The sequence below is a fragment of the Sphaeramia orbicularis genome, unplaced genomic scaffold (genome assembly GCF_902148855.1).
Source record: "Sphaeramia orbicularis unplaced genomic scaffold, fSphaOr1.1, whole genome shotgun sequence".
Classification (NCBI taxonomy): Eukaryota; Metazoa; Chordata; class Actinopteri; order Kurtiformes; family Apogonidae; genus Sphaeramia; species Sphaeramia orbicularis.
The window spans coordinates 121,604-141,913 of NW_021941461.1; the positions used below are offsets into that span (position 1 = coordinate 121,604).

A 20,310-nucleotide genomic window follows, 5' to 3' on the forward strand; every position below is an offset into this window, starting at 1 on the left:
TGAGGGCGGAGTTAAAAGAACAGCAGGTTTAACCCTGAGGGCGGAGGCTGTAGAGCAGCAAAAGTCAACATTCAGGTGATTATTGGCGGGAACACTGAAGCATGATGGGTATAGTTGTCCATTAGTGGGTCAGGGTTAGCTAAGCCTAACCCATGTGTCGGTGTTGAACCCGTGGTCTGGGTACTCACTGCAGCTGAGCGTGGCGTCGGTCTGGGCTAGCGTCGGGGGGATGTCCCAGTAACTGTTGTCCCAGTCAATGACGTTTCCTTGGCTGTCGCAGGTTAAAGCTTTGAGCTGCGTTGATGTCAGAGCGAAATCCCACAAACGGAAGTTGTAGACGAAACCGTCGAAGTGATGCTGACCTGAAGACGAAGACGGAATCACACTGTCAGAGTCACGTAGACGGTGCTGTTTTCCCATCATACTCTGGGCTCACGTCCACACGTCCATGTTTATCGTTTATGTTTTTTGTACTAAACTTATTCAACTAAACTTTGTCGTCATTGTCAATAATAACTAATTCATTATTATATGAAAAATTTAAAAAAACACGATAAAATACAAGACGTTGGTACAGATGAAACAGAAAATGTTCCCCCAAAAACTCCCATAACCCCTCAGACCCTCATCCCCGGTCCAGACTCACCTCCCAGTCTGAACACCCCCCCACTGGCCACGGAGCTGCCACTCAAACTGCTGCAAATCATGGATTGGTAGATGCCGTTGGAGTACACGCCCACCTGGCCGCTGGATGACGCCCACGTGATGCAGAAGGGTTTCATGGTGGAGGTGAAGTTGTTCTGACTGATCAGGGGGTTGATGGAACACGCCTCCGCGTCAATAATTAGTGTCATGTCAGACTGATGAGCGCCGACGCTCAGGGCGATGTCACCGTCGGAGCTGTAGTAGGTGAAGAACCACTCCTTCTGTTAAAAAATACCATATTTATTTCATTTATATTAGAAGCATATTTATACAGTATCATATTTATACTTTATTGTCTTCGTCGTCTGCACCACTTGAATCAGGGTTTTGGTTCATCCGGTACCACCTTAATGAAAAAAATCAGCTGATGAGTCCAGGTCAAGTATGGAAGGGTGTTGGGCACTGGTTGCAGGGTGGGCGGTGGTCTCGGTTGGATTTGCCGTGCCTTGCACTGCCTGCTTTTCTCTTCTTCCTTTGTCCTTCTCCGCTCCTCAAAGGTGGAACTACCAGAATGAACTGCTTTTCGCCATAATGGACGGTTGGCAGCTTTCGTTTCCCAGGCGTTAGGGGAGAAAGGAGGACTTGAGTTGGTCCTTGAATCTTCTCTTCGGGGCTCGGTGATGTCGTTTGCCATGACTAAGTTTGCTGTAGAGAATGGTTCTTGGTAGTCTTAAAGGATCTATTCTGAAGACATGTCCGGACCACCAGTCAATGTTTGAGAATGGTAGTTTTGATGCTTGGCATTTTAGCACAATTGCGAACCTTGCTGGTGTGTCGGTCTTTCCATTTGATGGAAAGGATCTGACAAAGCTTAACCTGTTGGAAAAGTTGAGCTTCCTCAGGTCTTTTCCATACAGGGTTCATGTTTCACATGCATACAGGAGCATGGAGATGACGACTGCATGGAACCCATGAACTTTGTTCTGAAGGAGAGGCTGTGGATGTTGTAGACACACTTGCTGAGTCTCCCAAAGGCCCAGTGACATTGAGATCTGATCCCATTCTTGATATCTCTCTCCAATGTTCCTGATTGGGTGAGCATGCTACTGAGGTAAGGAAGGTCTCTGACAGTTTCCAGTTCTTTGCCTCCAATGATGATGAGACTTCAGATCTTTCCTGTCCAGGAATCAGCAGCATGAGGACTTGGGTATTGTCCATGTTCACTTCCATCCTGAAGCAGGATGCTTCTGAGTAGAGTGTTGTTTGAGGTCAACACCGGAGGACGTCAGGGTGGCACTGTTGTCTGCATATCGGAGTCCTTGATGCTGTTCTTCGATGTTCGTATTTTGGATCTCAGGGGTCTCATCTCATGTCCACACCAGGCGCGTCAACTGGGATCTTGTTGAAAATCACCTCAGGTAGATGTAGACAACGCACCGTTGTTTCAAGCCTCTGGTGATCAAAATCGGCTCCAAGAGGGCATTCTAAGTGCAGACACGTCCCACCAGGTCAGGGGATGACCCTCGGCACACTTCAGAGTGCCGGCAGATGACCTGATGGGGCCAAACCTTGGTACCTGCAGAAAAAAGACGTATGTCCCCTTGGTCTGCAAAACTTTGGAGCTCCCGGGCTTTCACTTGCCACCAGGCATTTTGGATTTCCCTGAGTCATCTTTGGCACGTCTGTGTTGCTTCATCAGGATGTTTCTTGTTGTTTCTGGTTGGGTGGTCCTCGAAAGCAATTCATTCTACTCACTTTGCATTGATCCGATGTTCAATCAGTATGCTGTTGTCAGCAAACCAGTCTTGGGTCTCTTTCTTTGAGTAACCTCATCCGCAACAGGAGGAAGGCATGGGATGCTACTGGATCCTTCAGCTTGCGACAGTCATATTTCAGTCTCTGTTTTTGAGTGCTGGACACCAAGAATCAGAACGGAGAGAGAAGTTGAGTCGAGAGATTACCAGCCAGTGGTCGGTCCAGTAATCGTCAGTGCCTGGTAGGAATCTGCTGATCCTTATGTCCTTCTTGTCTCTGCGATACACCAGTGTTTTGACCTTGGATGTTGCCAGGTCGTGTTGTGATGGGCTGTAAAACAGAAGAGGTTGTTGCTGATGGTCAGATCGTACTCCACACAGAGTCCCAGGAGGAGGAGTCTGTTGGAATTCCAGTCTCCAATCTGGTGCTCGATGAGGATCCCTTGCCAGAGGTGATGACTGCGACCTACTCGGGCACTGAAGTCGCCCAGGATGGCGAGTTTGTCGTTGTGTGGAGCGGCTCATAGGGTGGAGTTGAGAGAGTCAGAGAAAGCAGGTTTGATGTTGGAGTGAGAACTGAAATGACACTTTATAAAAACACAAAAACACTCCACGTACGATTGTAGGAAGTCGACCTGGACGTACGACCGACTTACACCGACAGAAAATATCAATAACCATCAAATCAGTAATGATGTTTGCTCCTGAATGTGAAAATTGTTGTTGTTCTTGTTGTGGGGATTTTTTTTTGGTCCATTTTTACCTGTTTTTGTGAAGTCCGTTCCACCTCTAAACAGGTGGTCAGCTGACTGAGCGTCGGGATGTTGACGGAGGAGGACACCTGGGTCACCTGACCGTTACCGCCAGTAACACGCACCTTTTGGTTCCTCAGCGCCACGGCAACTAGAAGACAAGGAAAAGAAAAGGAAAAAGGAAGGAAGAAGACAGCATGGAAAAAAGAACAAAAGTTCGAAGAAAACAATAAAGTGAAAAAAGGAAGTAAAATGTGGATTTTAATGGAAGTGATGCAGAATGAAATGAAGGATGAAACCAAAAAAAGACAGGAACACAGAAAAAAGACAATTAGTGACAATAAAAAATCTGTCTTTTCTGACATAAACCTCGAACTAAGGCTCCGCCCACAGGAGGTCTAGCGCACAGTTCAGATTTTTGGGTGAAATCCTATTTGTTTGTGTGTTGGTTCATATTCCACATTAAATGCGACTTCTATCAGGTTTGAGTCTGAACTGAATGTGACCCTGAAGTGACCCACATGCACTAAAGAGGTCCTGAAGTGACCCACATGCACTAAAGAGGTCCTGAAGTGACCCACATGCACAAAAGAGGTCCTGATAGAATACGAGACCACACAGACACACACTGTGTTTACAGAAGGAAATATGGTTTTCCTCCAGTCAGATTTAGGACCATATATGAAAGTGGTCCGGGTCAGATTTAGGACCATATATGAAAGTGGTCCGGGTCAGATTTAGGACCATATATGAAAGTGGTCCGGGTCAGATTTAGGACCATATATGAAAGTGGTCCGGGTCAGATTTAGGACCATATATGAAAGTGGTCTGGGTCAGATTTAGGACCTCATATGAAAGTGGTCCGGGTCAGATTTAGGACTGCATTTGAAAGTGGTCCAGGTCAGATTTAGGACCACATACGAAAATGGACCGGGTCAGATTTAGGACCACATACGAAAGTGGACCGGGTCAGATTTAGGACCACATATGACAGTGTTCTGGGTCAGGTTTAGGACCGCATATGACAGTGTTCTGGGTCAGATTTAGGACCGCATATGACAATGTTCTGGGTCAGATTTAGGACCACATATGACAGTGGTCTGGGTCAGATTTAGGACCGCATATGACAATGTTCTGGGTCAGATTTAGGACCGCATATGACAGTGTTCTGGGTCAGATTTAGGACCACATATGACAGTGGTCTGGGTCAGATTTAGGACCACATATGACAGTGGTCTGGGTCAGATTTAGGACCACATATGACAGTGTTCTGGGTCAGATTTAGGACCACATATGACAGTGTTCTGGGTCAGATTTAGGACCACATATGACAGTGGTCTGGGTCAGATTTAGGACCACATATGACAGTGGTCTGGGTCAGATTTAGGACCACATATGACAGTGTTCTGGGTCAGATTTAGGACCACATATGACAGTGTTCTGGGTCAGATTTAGGACCACATATGACAGTGGTCTGGGTCAGATTAGTGCTGTTCAGACTATCTTTAACAGATCAGATCCAGGTCACGTATGGACACATGTACCTTTAGTCTAAACGGAGGCTTCGTCTTAAATGTGACCGTTTTTTCTCTGGTTCTTCAAACAGCCTCATAATTAAAGTTGTGTCTAAACCCTGATGAACCAGAGGGATTTTCAGTTTCTTTTTTTTCCCCTTTTTTTGGTTTCTTTTTTTGTTTGTTTTTGTTTTTTTTTGGTTTCCTTTTTCTGTTTCTTTCTTTTTTCGGTTTCCTTTTTTTGGGTTTTTTTTTTCTGCTTTTTTTTCGGTTTCTGATTGGTCACCATTTCTTTTTCCTCACATATTTGACTGGTATAATTCCGACCCAACCCAAGCCTGTCTGTGATGACTCAAACGTCCATCTGTGTCTGTTCTGCTTCTGGATCGTCAGGTGGTGAAATGCATGAATAGACTAGACCAAAGCTGCAGAACTGAGGAGGATGATGATGAAGGTGATGATGGTGATGAAGATGACGATGATCAAGGTAAAATAACAACCTATTGATTGGAGCAGTTTTAATTTTCGTTCCTCCGTCTGTCCTTGATCTCCTCAAATCTTTGAACCTCAACATAAACTCAATAAACACGCTGGGCCATCGACCGCAGCTTCCCTTTAGATGTTTGAAGCCTTAAAACACAGTCTGTGAACGTGTCAGAGCCTCTGTCTGCAGCATGGGGGCGCTGGGGGCACCAGCATAGGGTTGTGGGTTCCATTCCTGCCTGGATCAGGTCTGCCCCCCCCATTAAAAACAGGTTTACACAGGTCTGCCCACCAAGAAACCAGTGTCTTCAGAGACAGCTAAGTCCTAATGCTAGGTGCTAATGCTAGGTGCTAATGCTAAGTCCTAATGCTAGGTGCTACTGTTAGGTGCTAATGCTAAGTCCTAATGCTAAGTGCTAAGACTAAGTCCTAATGGTAAGTGCTAGTGCTAATTCGTAGTGGTAAGTGCTATGTGCTAGGTGCTAATGCTAAGTCCTAATGCTAGGTGCTAATGACAAGTCCTAATGCTAGGTGCTAATGCTCGGTGCTAATGCTAGGTACTAATGTTAAGTCCTAATGCTAGGTGATAATGATAGTTGCTAATACTAGATGCTAATGCTGAGTCCTAATGCTAAGTGCTAGTGCTAACTCCTAATGGTAAGTGCTAATGCTAGGTGCTAACGCTAAGTCCTAATGTTAGGTGCTAATGCTAGGTGCAGTGTATATTAGGAGGTAATTGTAGATAGTAAAGGCTCCAATGGTGTGAACTGATTTCCATAAATCAGCTAACGATGAAACTACTTTTACTACTTCCTTATCGTAATTATTACTATTACTATAATAAATGTTACCTTTGATATCATTAACTCACTGTTGTGACTACTACTATTATTACTAATTGTATTATTTATTACTACTAGTATCAAACTCTGATGATTGATTTTTAATCGACTCTTCATTTTCGGTATCGACCATGTTCCTGGTACGATTCTAAACCATTTGGTTCCACATTCCAGTAAAAGGTGTAAATGATCTGCTCATATTAGACTCAGGTTTATCCTCAAGTTCAACTCTACAGATGAAGGATCTGACTCAGCTGGGACAGAACTAACCGATGTTGGTGATAACGCACAAAACCATCATTAAATGGGTGGAAATCTGTTTTTTTTCAGTGAAAACACCTCAGATGACCATTTCCTGTTTGGAAATCTTTACACATTTTGCTGTGGTGCTCTCGATGACCTTCAAACATTAAATCTGGAGAACCTGGCCATTGTGGTCAGATGTGAATTCAACTGTGGAAGTAACATCAGCATTTGGATGAGGCCTCAACCATGAAGGCGGGCTTGTTTAGTTACATTTCCCAGAGTGCATTGCCCCGGTAGGAGGCGTGATCCTGGACCTACCGTGCCTGAAGCTAACATAAAAGCCCTTCTTCTGAATACTGAAGTCAGAGGTGAACGTCAGCTCCATCACGTTGCCGGTGGAGTTAAGCGTCAGCCCGTCAGCCGTTAAACCGCAGAACTTGATGTCGGTGCCACCCGTGTTGACCACCACCCGGTCGTAGATGCAGCCCGGCGCCTCCTCCAGGTCAAAGTCCAGGAAGGAGAGCTGGATGATGAAGCCGGCGGGGGCCCGCATGCTCCACCTGCAGGCCAGGGAGTTGGGGTACTTCTGGGGGTAACAGGGCGACCTGAACTCCCCCTGGGGCTCCTGCAGAACCTGGTTACAGTCGGGGGAACCGCAGCCCAGCGCTGGTGGAGCGACACGATAAAACCAAGGTTCATGATGTTTACTAGACGACGGCCGAGGTCAAGGAGGTACCACACTAGAACAGGGGTGTCCAACACATGGACACATTTTCAGAATGGAATTGGACATTTTTCACCTTACATGATAGACAGAACGTTGGCGTGTTCCATATGTTCTCTAAGTTGTTGTGTTATTTTTGGACTGGTCCGGCTCATCTCAGATCCGAGTGGTCTGAAGGTGACCGAGTTTGACACCCCTGCACTAGAAGGACCAAGAGGGTTAAGACCAAAGACAGAAGGAGAAGGGGACGAAGGAGGACAGAAGACCAGACAACATGGACCATAACCGTTAGAGGATGAGGACGATTCAAGACCAGAAGACGCAGAAGTCCAGACTGAAGACCACCACGGAGGACCTCAAGACCAAAGACCAGAAGAGACAAGAGGCCCAAAGAAGGCCAGTCAGAAGGAAAAGGACAGAGCAGCAGCCCAGACAGGAGTCAGCCAACCAACCAACCAACCAACCAACCAACCAACCAACCAACCAACCAACCAACCAACCAACCAACCACACAATCATACATCCAGTCAGTCCATCAGTGATTGGCTGGTGGACACAGAAGTGAACATCCACCATCAGAGTCAGTTTCCATCAGGTTAAAACAAACCCATGCACATGCAGACGGAGGGCAGAGGTTAGAGGCAGCACTTCTGCACATACACACACACACACCTACACACACACACATATATATATATATATATATATATATATATATATATATATATATATATACATATATATATATATATATATATATATATATATATATATATATATATATATATATATATATATATATATATATATATGTACACATAAAGGGTGGGGAAGCAAAATTTCCAATGAACGTTTAGTTGTTTTTTCTCAGCAGACACTACGTCAGTGGTTTTGAACCCAAACATATACTGATGTCATAATCATACCTAACACTATTATCCATACCTTTTCAGAAACTTTTGCCCATATGAGTAATCAGGAAAGCAAACGTCAAAGAGTGTGTGATTTGCTGAATGCACTCGTCACACCAAAGGAGATTTCAAAAATAGTTGGAGTGTCCATAAAGACTGTTTATAATGGAAAGAAGAGAATGACTATGAGCAAAACTATTACCAGAAAGTCTGGAAGATACTATTAAAGAAGAATGGGAGAAGTTGTCACCCCAATATTTGAGGAACACTTGCGCAAGTTTCAGGAAGCATGTGAAGGCAGTTATTGAGAAAGAAGGAGGACACATAGAATAAAAACATTTTCTATTATGGACATTTTCTTGTGGCAAATAAATTCTCATGACTTTCAATAAACTAATTGGTCATACACTGACTTTCAATCCCTGCCTCAAAATATTGTACATTTTGCTTCCCCACCCTGTGTGTGTGTGTGTATATATATATATATATATATATATATATATATATATATATATATATAATCACTAATCACATATATCTGTGTGTTTGTGTGTCTGTACACAGCTGACTTCTACAGTTCATCACACTTTTATTTATTTATTTATTTTCAATAACAGACTCCTGTAAACAGTAACAGTTGATTGGTCCAATATTTATCAGATATTATTCATTTTTAATCCAATAGTTTTATTAGTTTTCTAATCCTGTTACTATGACCAGAACAAACCCCCCACCCCGGTACTGACAAGGATGAAGTCCAGGAGGTGGAAGATCTGGACCCAGAAGTCTGCCACCAACCAATGGACTAGATCTACAGCTGATCTACAGCTGATCTACAGCTGATCTACAGCTCCACCAGCAGACTGAATCTTCAAACTACTGAAATGATGGAACTCCTTGAAGTGCTGAAGGTTCCACAGAAGTCCAACCCACTGCCGTGGTTTTCCGGAACACGTCCATCCTGATTGGACTCGTTGGACTGAACTCAGAGTGAAACGGTCGGTGTTTGGAACCATGAACTTCAGCAGACACCAGCACACACATGGAAACTGGGAAGAATGGAGGCTCTCTGTGTGGAACAATGGACCCAGTTGAGCTCAGACGGAGCTTCGCCAAAACCACCGCCGACGCAACTGGGAACGTCACAAACACCGCTGTGTTGGAGGGTTTAACCCCTTCAGCCCCAGGAAACAGAGCTGAAGCTGAAGACACTGAGACCAAGTCCAAGCTCAAACAGAAGCAGGATTTAATGAAGACAGAACCGAGGAACCTCAAAAACTGAACAAAGCAGAACAAACAGGAGTTAGAACCAACAGGAACTGACCATCAACCACACATAGTTCACAGCCTTAGACCTGCAGATGTTCTAGAACGATCCATTAGAACAGGAGAACTGAAGGAACCAAGCAGACGGTAAAGTCAGTGACATTTAGGAAGATTTAGGAACACTGTGGAACATTTAGGAACACTGTGGAACATTTGGATTCAACATGGAAACAGTCCATTTTCCCACTGACAGTGGAGTCACATTCCAGACTCAGTTTCCCACAAAGACACTGAATGAAATCAGCCCATCAGAGTAAGAGAAGTCTACACTCCCCCGAGGGGGGAGGGGGGGGGGGGGCGTGTCCTTTGTGTGGGTTTCAGAGTCTGGAAACGACCCAGTTGATCCTAAAAAAAACTAAAAGCTGCTCATGTTTCCACTTATCCAATTGAGCTGAGACGAGTCCAGTCCTGGACCAGTAGAACCAGAACCAGAACCTCCTGGAGCAGCAGAACCAGAGCCTCCTGGACCAACAGAACTAGAACCTCCTGGACCAGCAGAACCACAATCTCCTGGACCAACAGAACCAGAACCTCCTGGACCAGCAGAACCAGAACCTACTGGACCAACAGAACCAGAACCTCCTGGACCAACAGAACCAGAGCCTCCTGGACCAGCAGAGCCACAACCTCCTGGGCCAACAGAACCAGAACCTCCTGGACCAGCAGAACCAGAACCTCCTGGACCAACAGAACCAAAGTCTCCTTGACCAACAGAACCAGAACTTCCTAGACCAGCAGAACCAGAACCTCCTGGACCAACAGAACCAGAACCCCCTGGACCAGCAGAACCAGTACCTCCTAGTCCAACAGAACCAGAACCCTCTGGGAACAACGGACTGGTGAGCGACACAGTCCAGGTTCCACCTCTGTCCAAACAGAAGGTATTCTCAACAGTTGGTTTCCCACGGCAACACAATAAACGTGAGTACAGAGGAGTTTAAGTGACACAGACCGTTAACCCTTTAACCCTTAAACCCTTTACCCCTTACCCCTTAAACCCTGGTTCCATTTGACAGCAGACGTGCTTAAAGCCTTCCTCCTGCTGCTGCTTTAGTCCACTGACAGCAGATGATAAACAGATCAAAGCTCAGACAGGAAGTCCATCCATGCAAATACCACCAACAGGAAATGACCTTTAACTGCACAGGAAACAGTCCACCACTGACAGAGACACAGGCTGTAACCCTACATGAACCTGGACCTGGACCTGCACCAGCACCCAGACCTGGGTCTGAACCAAGGTTATAATAGTTTTGGATTTTTAATAATAGTTTAGTTTTATTTAGTTTTGACTTTTTTCTTTCCCTAATTCAGTTCGTTTTAATTAGTTTTTAGAGCACGTTTGCGAGTTTTTATTAGTTATCTTTTTTTTCCTGAATGCTTAGTTTTAGTTTAGTTTTAGTTATTTCATATATTTTATCTTCCTCACCATCCTATTCAAAGAAATTAGTGAGGCACGGATCAGTGGGTTTCCCTGGACACTTTATTTGGGGGTGGGGTTAGGGCGGCTCACTGACTGAGCACAGACACAAACACATGTTCCGTACAATGTAGAAATTCCCTAGAGCAGGTTGGGGGGGTGGCGGTGCGATCCATACACAACGTCACTTACGTGAAAACAATGCAAAGATGTGCAAAGCGTGAGAGGAGATGCACAAAGCTGCCAGCAGTAAACCAGATAGAAACATATATAAACCAGCTAACCAGCAGTTAAACCACATAGAAACAGATATAAACATATCTAACCCAGTTCCTCATCAGTAAACCACACCTTATCAGATCTCTCATCTCTTAATCATCTCCAGTTCCATTGTTAGCCAACTTTGCTTCATTTCAGTTCAGCTAGCTGTAGCTAGTAACATCAAACTTTTTTTTTTTTTTTTTTTTTTTTAACATAACAGGTTCCATCCCTCTGTAATTGGATTAGTTTTCCTCCTCCTCTTTTCTCCTCTTCTAAACTGTGCAGTTCAGGCCTTGGAAGGCCTTTTCATGGTGATAAACTCTCCAGTTTTTACCTGGATGCTAGTTCAAATCCCTGTCTGACATTGTCTGTCATTCTGCTCTGCTGTGTCTCGTTCACTCACACACACACAGTGAGCACAAAAAAAAAAAAAAAAACTGACCCACTCATCACTCCAGTAAACCCCAGACAGGACTGAGCTGCTGTGGCCCAGCGTTAGTCTGTGTGTTCCAGGTGGAGTGGGGACCAGAAGACCACTGGAAACCACAGTGAGCAGACATGACAGACTGGTGCCGCTAGTTAAAACTGCTGGAATAATTAATTTGATTTCAATCCAACACTGACAAAGACGAAAACGAAGGGAATTTTATCCCTAATTTTTATCCGTTTTAGTTAGTTTTGTAAACACACAATACAGTTTCAGTTAGTTATCGTTGTTTCTTTTATTTAGAGTTTTTATTTATTTCAGTTAACGAAAATGTTTTTTCAATTTTAGTTTTCGTCATTTCGTTCGTTTTCGTTAACGATAATAACCTTGGTCTGAACCTGAACCTGAACCTGCACCTGCACCCAGACCTGGGTCTGAACCTGGGCCTGCATGTGCACCTGGACCTGGACCAATCACATTCACTGGTTTTATCTAATATTTATCAGATCTGATGGATCCGCCTCCATCTGTTTAGCCCCTCCCCCTCCTCCTGCTGAACTAAATAAGTCAAACTAGTCCCAGTGTCCCTGACCATCAGAGTCTGTTCTATGTGGACCAGAACCAGGAGAATGTGTGAGGTTGTCAGGTTCTGTTCTAGGTTCCAGTCCTGGTTCTGGATGCAGATCAATCTAACTATAGAAGTGGGTGGGACATTCACTGGAGGAGAACTGAACTCATCCAATCACAGTCCATATATGACTTCTATCAGTGACCAATAGGAACTAGACTGATATGTGGAACCACTGACATGTTCTAAAGCATCCACAGATGGACCAGGAGAAGGAACGGAACAGTTAGAACAGAGAAAACATCTGTCAAAAATTCAAAATGTTGTCGATGAAAATGATGATGGACATACGCCTTCAAACAGCTGATTGTCCAGAGACAAAAAAACAAAACAACGAAGACGTCCACACTGAAGTCAGATTAAAGATGGAGACAGATGGACGGACAGATGGACGGACGGATGGACGGACAGATGGACGGACAGTTGGACGAACAGATGGACAGACGGATGGACGGACAGATGGACAGACAGATGGACGGACAGATGGACGGACAGTTGGACGAACAGATGGACAGATGGATGGACGGACAGATGGACAGACAGATGGACGGACAGATGGACGGACAGACGGACAGACAGATGGACAGACAGACGGACGGACAGACGGACGGACAGATGGACGGACAGACGGACGGACAGATGGACAGACAGACGGACGGACAGATGGACGGACAGACGGATGGACAGATGGACGGACAGATGGACGGACAGATGGATGGACAGATGGATGGACAGATGGACAGACAGACGGATGGACAGATGAACAGACAGATGGACAGACAGATGGACGGACAGATGGATGGACAGATGAACAGACGGACGGACAGATGGACGGACAGATGGACAGACAGACGGATGGACAGATGAACAGACAGATGGACGGACAGATGGACAGACAGATGGACGGACAGATGGACAGACAGACGGATGGACAGATGAACAGACAGATGGATGGACAGATGGACAGACAGATGAACAGACATATGGATGGACAGATGGACAGACAGATGGACGGACAGATGGACAGACAGATGGACGGACAGGTGGACAGACAGATGGATGGACAGATTCAACTGGACAAACCGGACCCTGGTCCCAGTCCAACCTGGCACACATCCACAGTCCTCCTTTATCGGCCTGATTCCATTTCCTGTTTCAGCAGATTTACGTCCACTCGTTAACGGATGAACTCACTGAACTAGAAAACAGGCTCCGCCCCCCCCCCCCATAAATGTAAGGGCTGCGTTCCAGCGTTGGTCCTTCAGTCTTTCCAGCGCCGTCGTAATAACGACTTCACCTCGTTATTTAAACCCTTGAGCAGAAAACAGACGCCAAGGCCTCCAATAAGAACAACTGTTTAAGAAGTGGGCGGGGTCAAGGGGGAGGAGTCCTTAACATTTATGTTGGGTTTGATTAATGACGGCAGTGAATGGAGAGTCAGCAAGGTGACACTTGGAATAACACTCGAATGCACCACGGTTTGAATGCACCGACACTCGAATGCACCATGGTTAGAATGCACCGACACTCGAACGCACCATGGTTCGAACGCACCGACACTCAAACGCACCATGGCTAGGACACACTGACACTTGAATGCACCACAGTTTGAAAGCACCGACACTCGAACGCACCATGAACAGCGACACATTAACAATGTTTGTTCTTCTGTACGTTAAAACCCTTTTAGAACTAAACCCTGTCATGCTTCATGGTTCTGCTGGTCCAGACCTGGTGGTTCTGGTGGGTGTGGTTCTGCTGGTCCAGACCCAGTGGTTCTGGTGGGTGTGGTTCTGCTGGTCCAGACCCGGTGGTTCTGATGGGTGCAGACGGCTTTATTCCAGTGTTGAAAAGGCGTCGTGTGAACCTCATGTCCTCCAGTGTTGGTTTACAGACGCACACAGACGGGCCTTTGTTCGGCCACAGAACGCCGGCTGGAAAACAGCGACGACACGGACGGAGCTTTAACGGCAAATGGAGTCAGTGAAACATGAGGAGACGACAGGAGCTGAGAGTGTTCTACGGAACACAGAGGAACCTTTAGAGTCCACAGGAGAACCCAGCAGGGTCCCATCTGGACCCACAGAGGAGGTCTAGGTCCAGGACGGAGAAAGTTTAAGGAGAGCGTTTAAGGAGAACATTTAAGGAGAACGTTTAAGGAGAACATTTAAAGAGAACACTAAACTAGAACATTTAAGGAGAACACTAAAGGAGAACATTTAAGGGGAACATTTATGGAGAACATTTAAGGAGAATGTTTAAGAACATTTAAGGAGAACATGTAAGGACAAAATTAAAGGAGAACATTTATATGAAAGTAAACAGATCAAACACAGGGTCAGTGTGTCCAATTAAAACTAACCAGTCCAGTAGAACCCAGAAGAACCAGGACGTGGACAAACCCAAACCAACCAGACATCCTGAGAACCTATACAGAACCACCACACGGACCCGGACTCAACAGAACACAAGCACAATGACATAGAACCAATCTGAAGAAAAGGAAGAACCTTCAGCTGTCTCTGTGATACCTGATACACCTGAGCCCTGATCCTGTATGACACCCAGCACCTGAAACCTGGTCCCTGATACCTGATACCTCAAACCCGGTATCTGATACTCAACACCTCATACTGGTACCCCATACCCCAGACACCTGATACCCAGTACCCCATACCCAGTACCCGGTACCCCAGACACCTGATACCCCATACCCCAGACACCTGATACCCGGTACCTCATACCCGGTACCCGGTACCCCAGACACCTGATACCCGGTACCCCAGACACCTGATACCCGGTACCCCAGACACCTGATACCCGGTACCCCATACCTGGTACCCGGTACCCCAGACACCTGATACCCGGTACCCCATACCCGGTACCCCAGACACCTGATACCCGGTACCCCATACCCAGTACCCGGTACCCCAGACACCTGATACCCGGTACCCCATACCCGGTACCCCAGACACCTGATACCCGGTACCCCAGACACCTGATACCCGGTACCCCATACCTGGTACCCAGTACCCCAGACACCTGATACCCCATACCCCAGACACCTGATACCCGGTACCTCATACCCGGTACCCGGTACCCCAGACACCTGATACCCGGTACCCCAGACACCTGATACCCGGTACCCCAGACACCTGATACCCGGTACCCCATACCTGGTACCCGGTACCCCAGACACCTGATACCCGGTACCCCATACCCGGTACCCCAGACACCTGATACCCGGTACCCCATACCCAGTACCCGGTACCCCAGACACCTGATACCCGGTACCCCATACCCGGTACCCCAGACACCTGATACCCGGTACCCCAGACACCTGATACCCGGTACCCCATACCTGGTACCCAGTACCCCAGACACCTGATACCCCATACCCCAGACACCTGATACCCGGTACCCCATACCCGGTACCCCAGACACCTGATACCCCATACCCCAGACACCTGATACCCGGTACCCCATACCCGATACCCCAGACACCTGATACCCGGTACCCCATACCCGGTACCCCAGACACCTGATACCCGGTACCCCATACCTGGTACCCCGTACCCCAGACACCTGATACCCGGTACCCCATACCTGGTACCCCGTACCCCAGACACCTGATACCTGGTACCCCATACCTGGTACCTGGTACCCCAGACACCTGATACCCGGTACCCCATACCTGGTACCCGGTACCCCAGACACCTGATACCCGGCACCCCATACCCTCCAGTGGCGGCTGAGGCTCCCTGGTCCTGTAATCCAGTCCACTGGTCCACTTCCATGGACCTGCCCTTCTCTCCTTTCAGCGCTCTGTCCTTTCTAACATTTCGCTCACATTCTTGCTGCTGCATTCCTCTCTCCTCCCTCACTCCTTCCTTCTTCTCCTCCCCCTCCTCCCTCACTCCTTCCTTTTTTCCTACCTTCCTGTTTTTCCTTGCCGAGAAGGAGGGTCTAAGGACGGGGGATGCCCTGGACACTACTCATTTTCTTGCTGTTTATTTGACTGTTGTTTACTCCAACTGCCTCTGTAAAGCCCTTTGAGATAACCTTGTTGTGATATTGGGCTGTACAAATAAAACTGAATTGAATTGAATTCCTTCTTCTCCTCCTTCACTCCTCCCTCTCTCATCTCTCACTCCCTCCTTCTTCTCCTCCCTCACTCATCCCTCCCTCATTCCTTCTTCTCCTCCCTCACTCATCCCTCACTCATTCCTTCTTCTCCTCCCTCACTCATCCCTCACTCATTCCTTCTTCTCCTCCCTCACTCATCCCTCACTCATTCCTTCTTCTCCTCCCTCACTCATCCCTCACTCATTCCTTCTTCTCCTCCCTCACTCATCCCTCACTCTTTCCTTCTTCTCCTCCCTCATTCATCTCTCTCTTTTCCCTCACTCCTCCCTCTCTCCTCCCTCACTCCTTCCTTCTTCTCCTTCACCTTCTCCTCTTCCCTCCTTCGGTCCTTCGTTTCCTTCTCTTTTCGCAGCTGAACTGGCTTTCATCCACACACTCCACACTTTTACTTCTGTTTCTGTTGAAACAGAGGAATGTGGATCTGTCCACAGGTGAAAGATTATGGAAGCAGCTGGAAGGAGGATTCAGCTGCAGAACACAAACTAACTAACCCTAGAACCCAAAGAACGAACCCCAGAACCAACTGGTGCTGGTACTGACACTGGTCCCGATACTGATGAGGGGTACTAGTACTGGTACTGATGCTGGTACTTATACTGGTACTGTTTGGTACCTCTCAGGTCATTTCATACTCCCTCCTGCTCTCTAATATCTGTTTGGTGGTTTCCATGGTTTCTGTTCTGATCTCATCCATGATCGTTTTCAGCTTTAACTCTATTTAACTCCTCCTCCTCCTCCTCCTCCTCCTCCTCCTCCTCCTCCTCCTCCTCCTCCTCCTCCTCCTCCATCTTCGTGTCGTCATCCTGCTTTAACCTTCAGCCCTGTTTGGTCTGAACCATCAGATAATCAGCCTTTGTTCATTCAGCACCGAACGAACTGATGCAGCATCATGGAGATAAATGAAAACTGATTAGAAGAACAGAGGACGCACAGCCACCCCCCACATGTCCCCCCCACCTCCGCACCCCGGACCAGGTGCGCCCCCCCCCCCCATCCACCCTCGTGTCTTTCATGAACAGATAATCTCCAGAGGAGGTTTAACCTTCAGACGGATCAGAACCAGGTTCATGTATTAACCCTTAAAGACCCAAACGTCCACTTTAATCCTTAAAGACCCAAACATCCCAAAATGACCACAGGGGGGAGGGGCTTTAAGGATGCCCCTCCCCCCTGACACTTTAGTCCTTAAGGGGGTCTGAAGAGTCCCAGGTACTGGGTTAGACCTGAAACAGCCCATCTGATTGGCTGGAAGAAGCAGAGGAGGGCAGAACAAGGCAGTGGGAGGGGCAATCCCCTTTACCCCCCTGGGTCTGGGTCCACTGAGCTGGTCCCAAGTGTCCCCCTTTACCCCCCTGGGTCTGGGTCCACTGAGCTGGTCCCAAGTGTCCCCCTTTACCCCCCTGGGTTTGGGTCCACTGAGCCAGTCCCAGGTGTCCCCCTTTACCCCCCCTGGGTCTGGGTCCACTGAGCCGGTCCCAGGTGTCCTCCTTTACCCTCCCTGGGTCTGGGTCCACTGAGCCGGTCCCAGGTGTCCTCCTTTACCCTCCCTGGGTCTGGGTCCACTGAGCCGGTCCCAGGTGTCCCCCTTTACCCTCCCTGGGTCTGGGTCCACTGAGCCGGTCCCAGGTGTCCCCCTTTACCCCCCCTGGGTCTGGGTCCACTGAGCCGGTCCCAGGTGTCCCCCTTTACCCCCCCTGGGTCTGGGTCCACTGAGCCGGTCCCAGGTGTCCCCCTTTACCCCCCTGGGTCTGGGTCCACTGAGCCAGTCTGACTCCCCTGGTCTAGACTGATCTGACCCCCCTTGGTCTAGACCAGCTCCTGCACAGACGTGTGTTTCCTCCACATTTCTCTGAACAAACGTCCATAAAACCAGTCAAATAAAAACAGAATTAAACTGAACACGATCGACAAACTCAAACATTTATGGAGTGAAAACAGACGAGATCTACGAGAACCAAAGAGGGAGGAGTTTAGGAGAACAGAAGAGGGAGGAGTTTAGGAGAACAGAAGAGGGAGGAGTTTAGAGGAGATGGACATGAAACTGACGGTGATGGATGATTGAAGCACATGAACAAACCAGGAAAAAACAGAGGAAAAAAAACAGGAAAATATGGGAAAAACAGGAAAAAAAGAAAAAAAACAGAAGAAAAAAACAGAGGAAACAACCAGAGGGAAACATGGGAAAAAAGACAATAATGACAGATGGAAATGACAGAAGTGACTGCAGTCGCATGAAAACGTTGCATTAAAGCTTTTCCGTCACAGTTAAAGTGTTTGGAACGTTAACCGTTTAATATATGAATGATCATGTACGGAGGTGTATTAGCGCCACCAAAGAAAAAATACACGTCACTGTGGAAATAAAGTCGTAAAATAACCAGATAAAACCTGCAATTTTATGAGAATAAAGTCAAAAACAAAGAGTCAATTTATGTCGTAACATTATGAGAATAAAGTTGGCATTTTTGGAGAATAAAACCGTAATATTATGAGAATAACGTCATAATTTAAAAACAGGTGGAAAAACGGAAAACTTGGCTTTTCGTATAAATGACGATGTTTCGTATAAATGTCGGTGTTTCATATAAATGACGATGTTTTGTTTAAATATCTTTGTTTCATATAAATGACGGTGTTTCGTAAAAACGATGGTGTTTTGTATAAATGACGACGTTTCGTATAAATGACGATGTTTCGTAAAAATGTCGGTGTTTCATATAAATGTCATGTTTCTTACCGTGTCTGTGTAGAAACATCCACAGCAGAACCATGACGACAACGTGACCCTGCCTCCAGCTCCGCCCTCCTCCTGGACACGCCTCCCTGGAAGACAAAGCAACAGACAGGGCAACAGTGTGGACGTGGCTCTGAGTCAGTGCTGTGTTTTCCTACGGTCTTGAACGTCCCACAGACTTCAACACATCACAGTATTTGATAAAGATCAAAGATGCAAATGTTCGACAGCGAGAAAATCAGTTTGAAAGAACAGGAGAGAACAAGCACCACATGGACAGGGGACAGACGGTTCTGGTTCTGACCCACTGGTTCTGACCCACTGGTTCTGATCCACTGGTTCTGCAGGAGTGTGAGGGGTCAGAGGTCGGCTAATGCTAATGCTAACTGACTTGGCCATAAAGTGCTTTTGATCCTGTTGAATTAAATATGTATGAACTGAGCTGAGATCTGTTGAATTATGAACAGGGTCCAAAAAAAAAAAAAAAAAAAACATAAAAAGAAAAGAACCAGAACCAGGAAAATAAAGACACAACATGTGAAACCACCATGGAAATATGGAACTGCAATTGTACAGTTAGAGAAACATTTATATTATTTATATCAACGTTTATATCAATATTTATGTAAATGTCGAAATAAAATCCAGATGTCTTATTTTTTATTTTATATTTCATATAAATAATAAATCGTTCAAGTTTTGCTTCAGTCAGAACAAACAGACACTGATGTTTTCAACCATTCCAACAAACAGGAAGTGAAATGACACTGAGTCGACCTTCAGACCCCGTCAGTGCTCTGGGTTTGAGCACTTTTCAGTCTGTCTGTCTTGTTTCAAACTGTTGAATTCTTGATCACATGACACAAATACGTCCTGGTTTTACATCACCACGGCGTCCACTTCCTCATCCATATTGAAGACACCGTGTGGGCGGGGCCACGCCTCTGCCGCTGTCACTCGTGTCTTTGTCGAAGCCGCAGTAAATTCATGCATGTCTGACATTAAACAAAACTCTGCCCTTTGTCAAGTCATGTGTTTCCTGTTGGCCCCTCCCCCACTGCCATGGAAACAGGAATGAATGACAAGAGCGAGGTCAGCGGCGACGCTCCGGACACGGTGGCATAAAGACAACGATTCATACGAGCAGGGGGGCGGAGCCTCAAAGACCATAGTTTATGGACTGAACAGCAGGGTCTGACCATGACAAATGTGTTAGCTCACAGGTGTTAGCTCACAGGTGTTAGCTCATAGGTGTTAGCTCACAGGTGTTAGCTCATAGGTGTTAGCTCACAGGTGTTAGCTCATAGGTGTTAGCTCACAGGTGTTAGCTCACAGGTGTTAGCTCATAGGTTTTAGCTCACAGGGGTTAGCTCACAGGTATTAGCTCACAGGTGTTAGCTCATAGGTTTTAGCTCACAGGGGTTAGCTCACAGGGGTTAGCTCACAGGTATTAGCTCACAGGTGTTAGCTCATAGGTTTTAGCTCACAGGGGTTAGC

General features: G+C 46.6%; 1 protein-coding gene across 7 annotated transcripts in view; it reads right to left on the minus strand.

The window, feature by feature from the left end:
* adgrg6 (adhesion G protein-coupled receptor G6) overlaps window positions 1-20,310 on the minus strand; it is a 55,050-nt gene that overhangs the window by 32,074 nt on the left and 2,666 nt on the right. For 6 of the 7 annotated variants that reach the window (XM_030129513.1, XM_030129510.1, XM_030129512.1 and 3 more), the window contains exons 2-6: window positions 18,817-18,902; window positions 6,555-6,902; window positions 3,163-3,302; window positions 647-926; window positions 189-362 (exon numbers count right to left, since the gene is read on the minus strand). In XM_030129513.1, the coding sequence (XP_029985373.1) occupies window positions 189-362; window positions 647-926; window positions 3,163-3,302; window positions 6,555-6,902; window positions 18,817-18,902 (1,028 nt within the window). The remainder of the gene's footprint in view (window positions 1-188; window positions 363-646; window positions 927-3,162; window positions 3,303-6,554; window positions 6,903-18,816; window positions 18,903-20,310) is intronic. The other variant, XM_030129516.1, reaches the window with a different exon arrangement.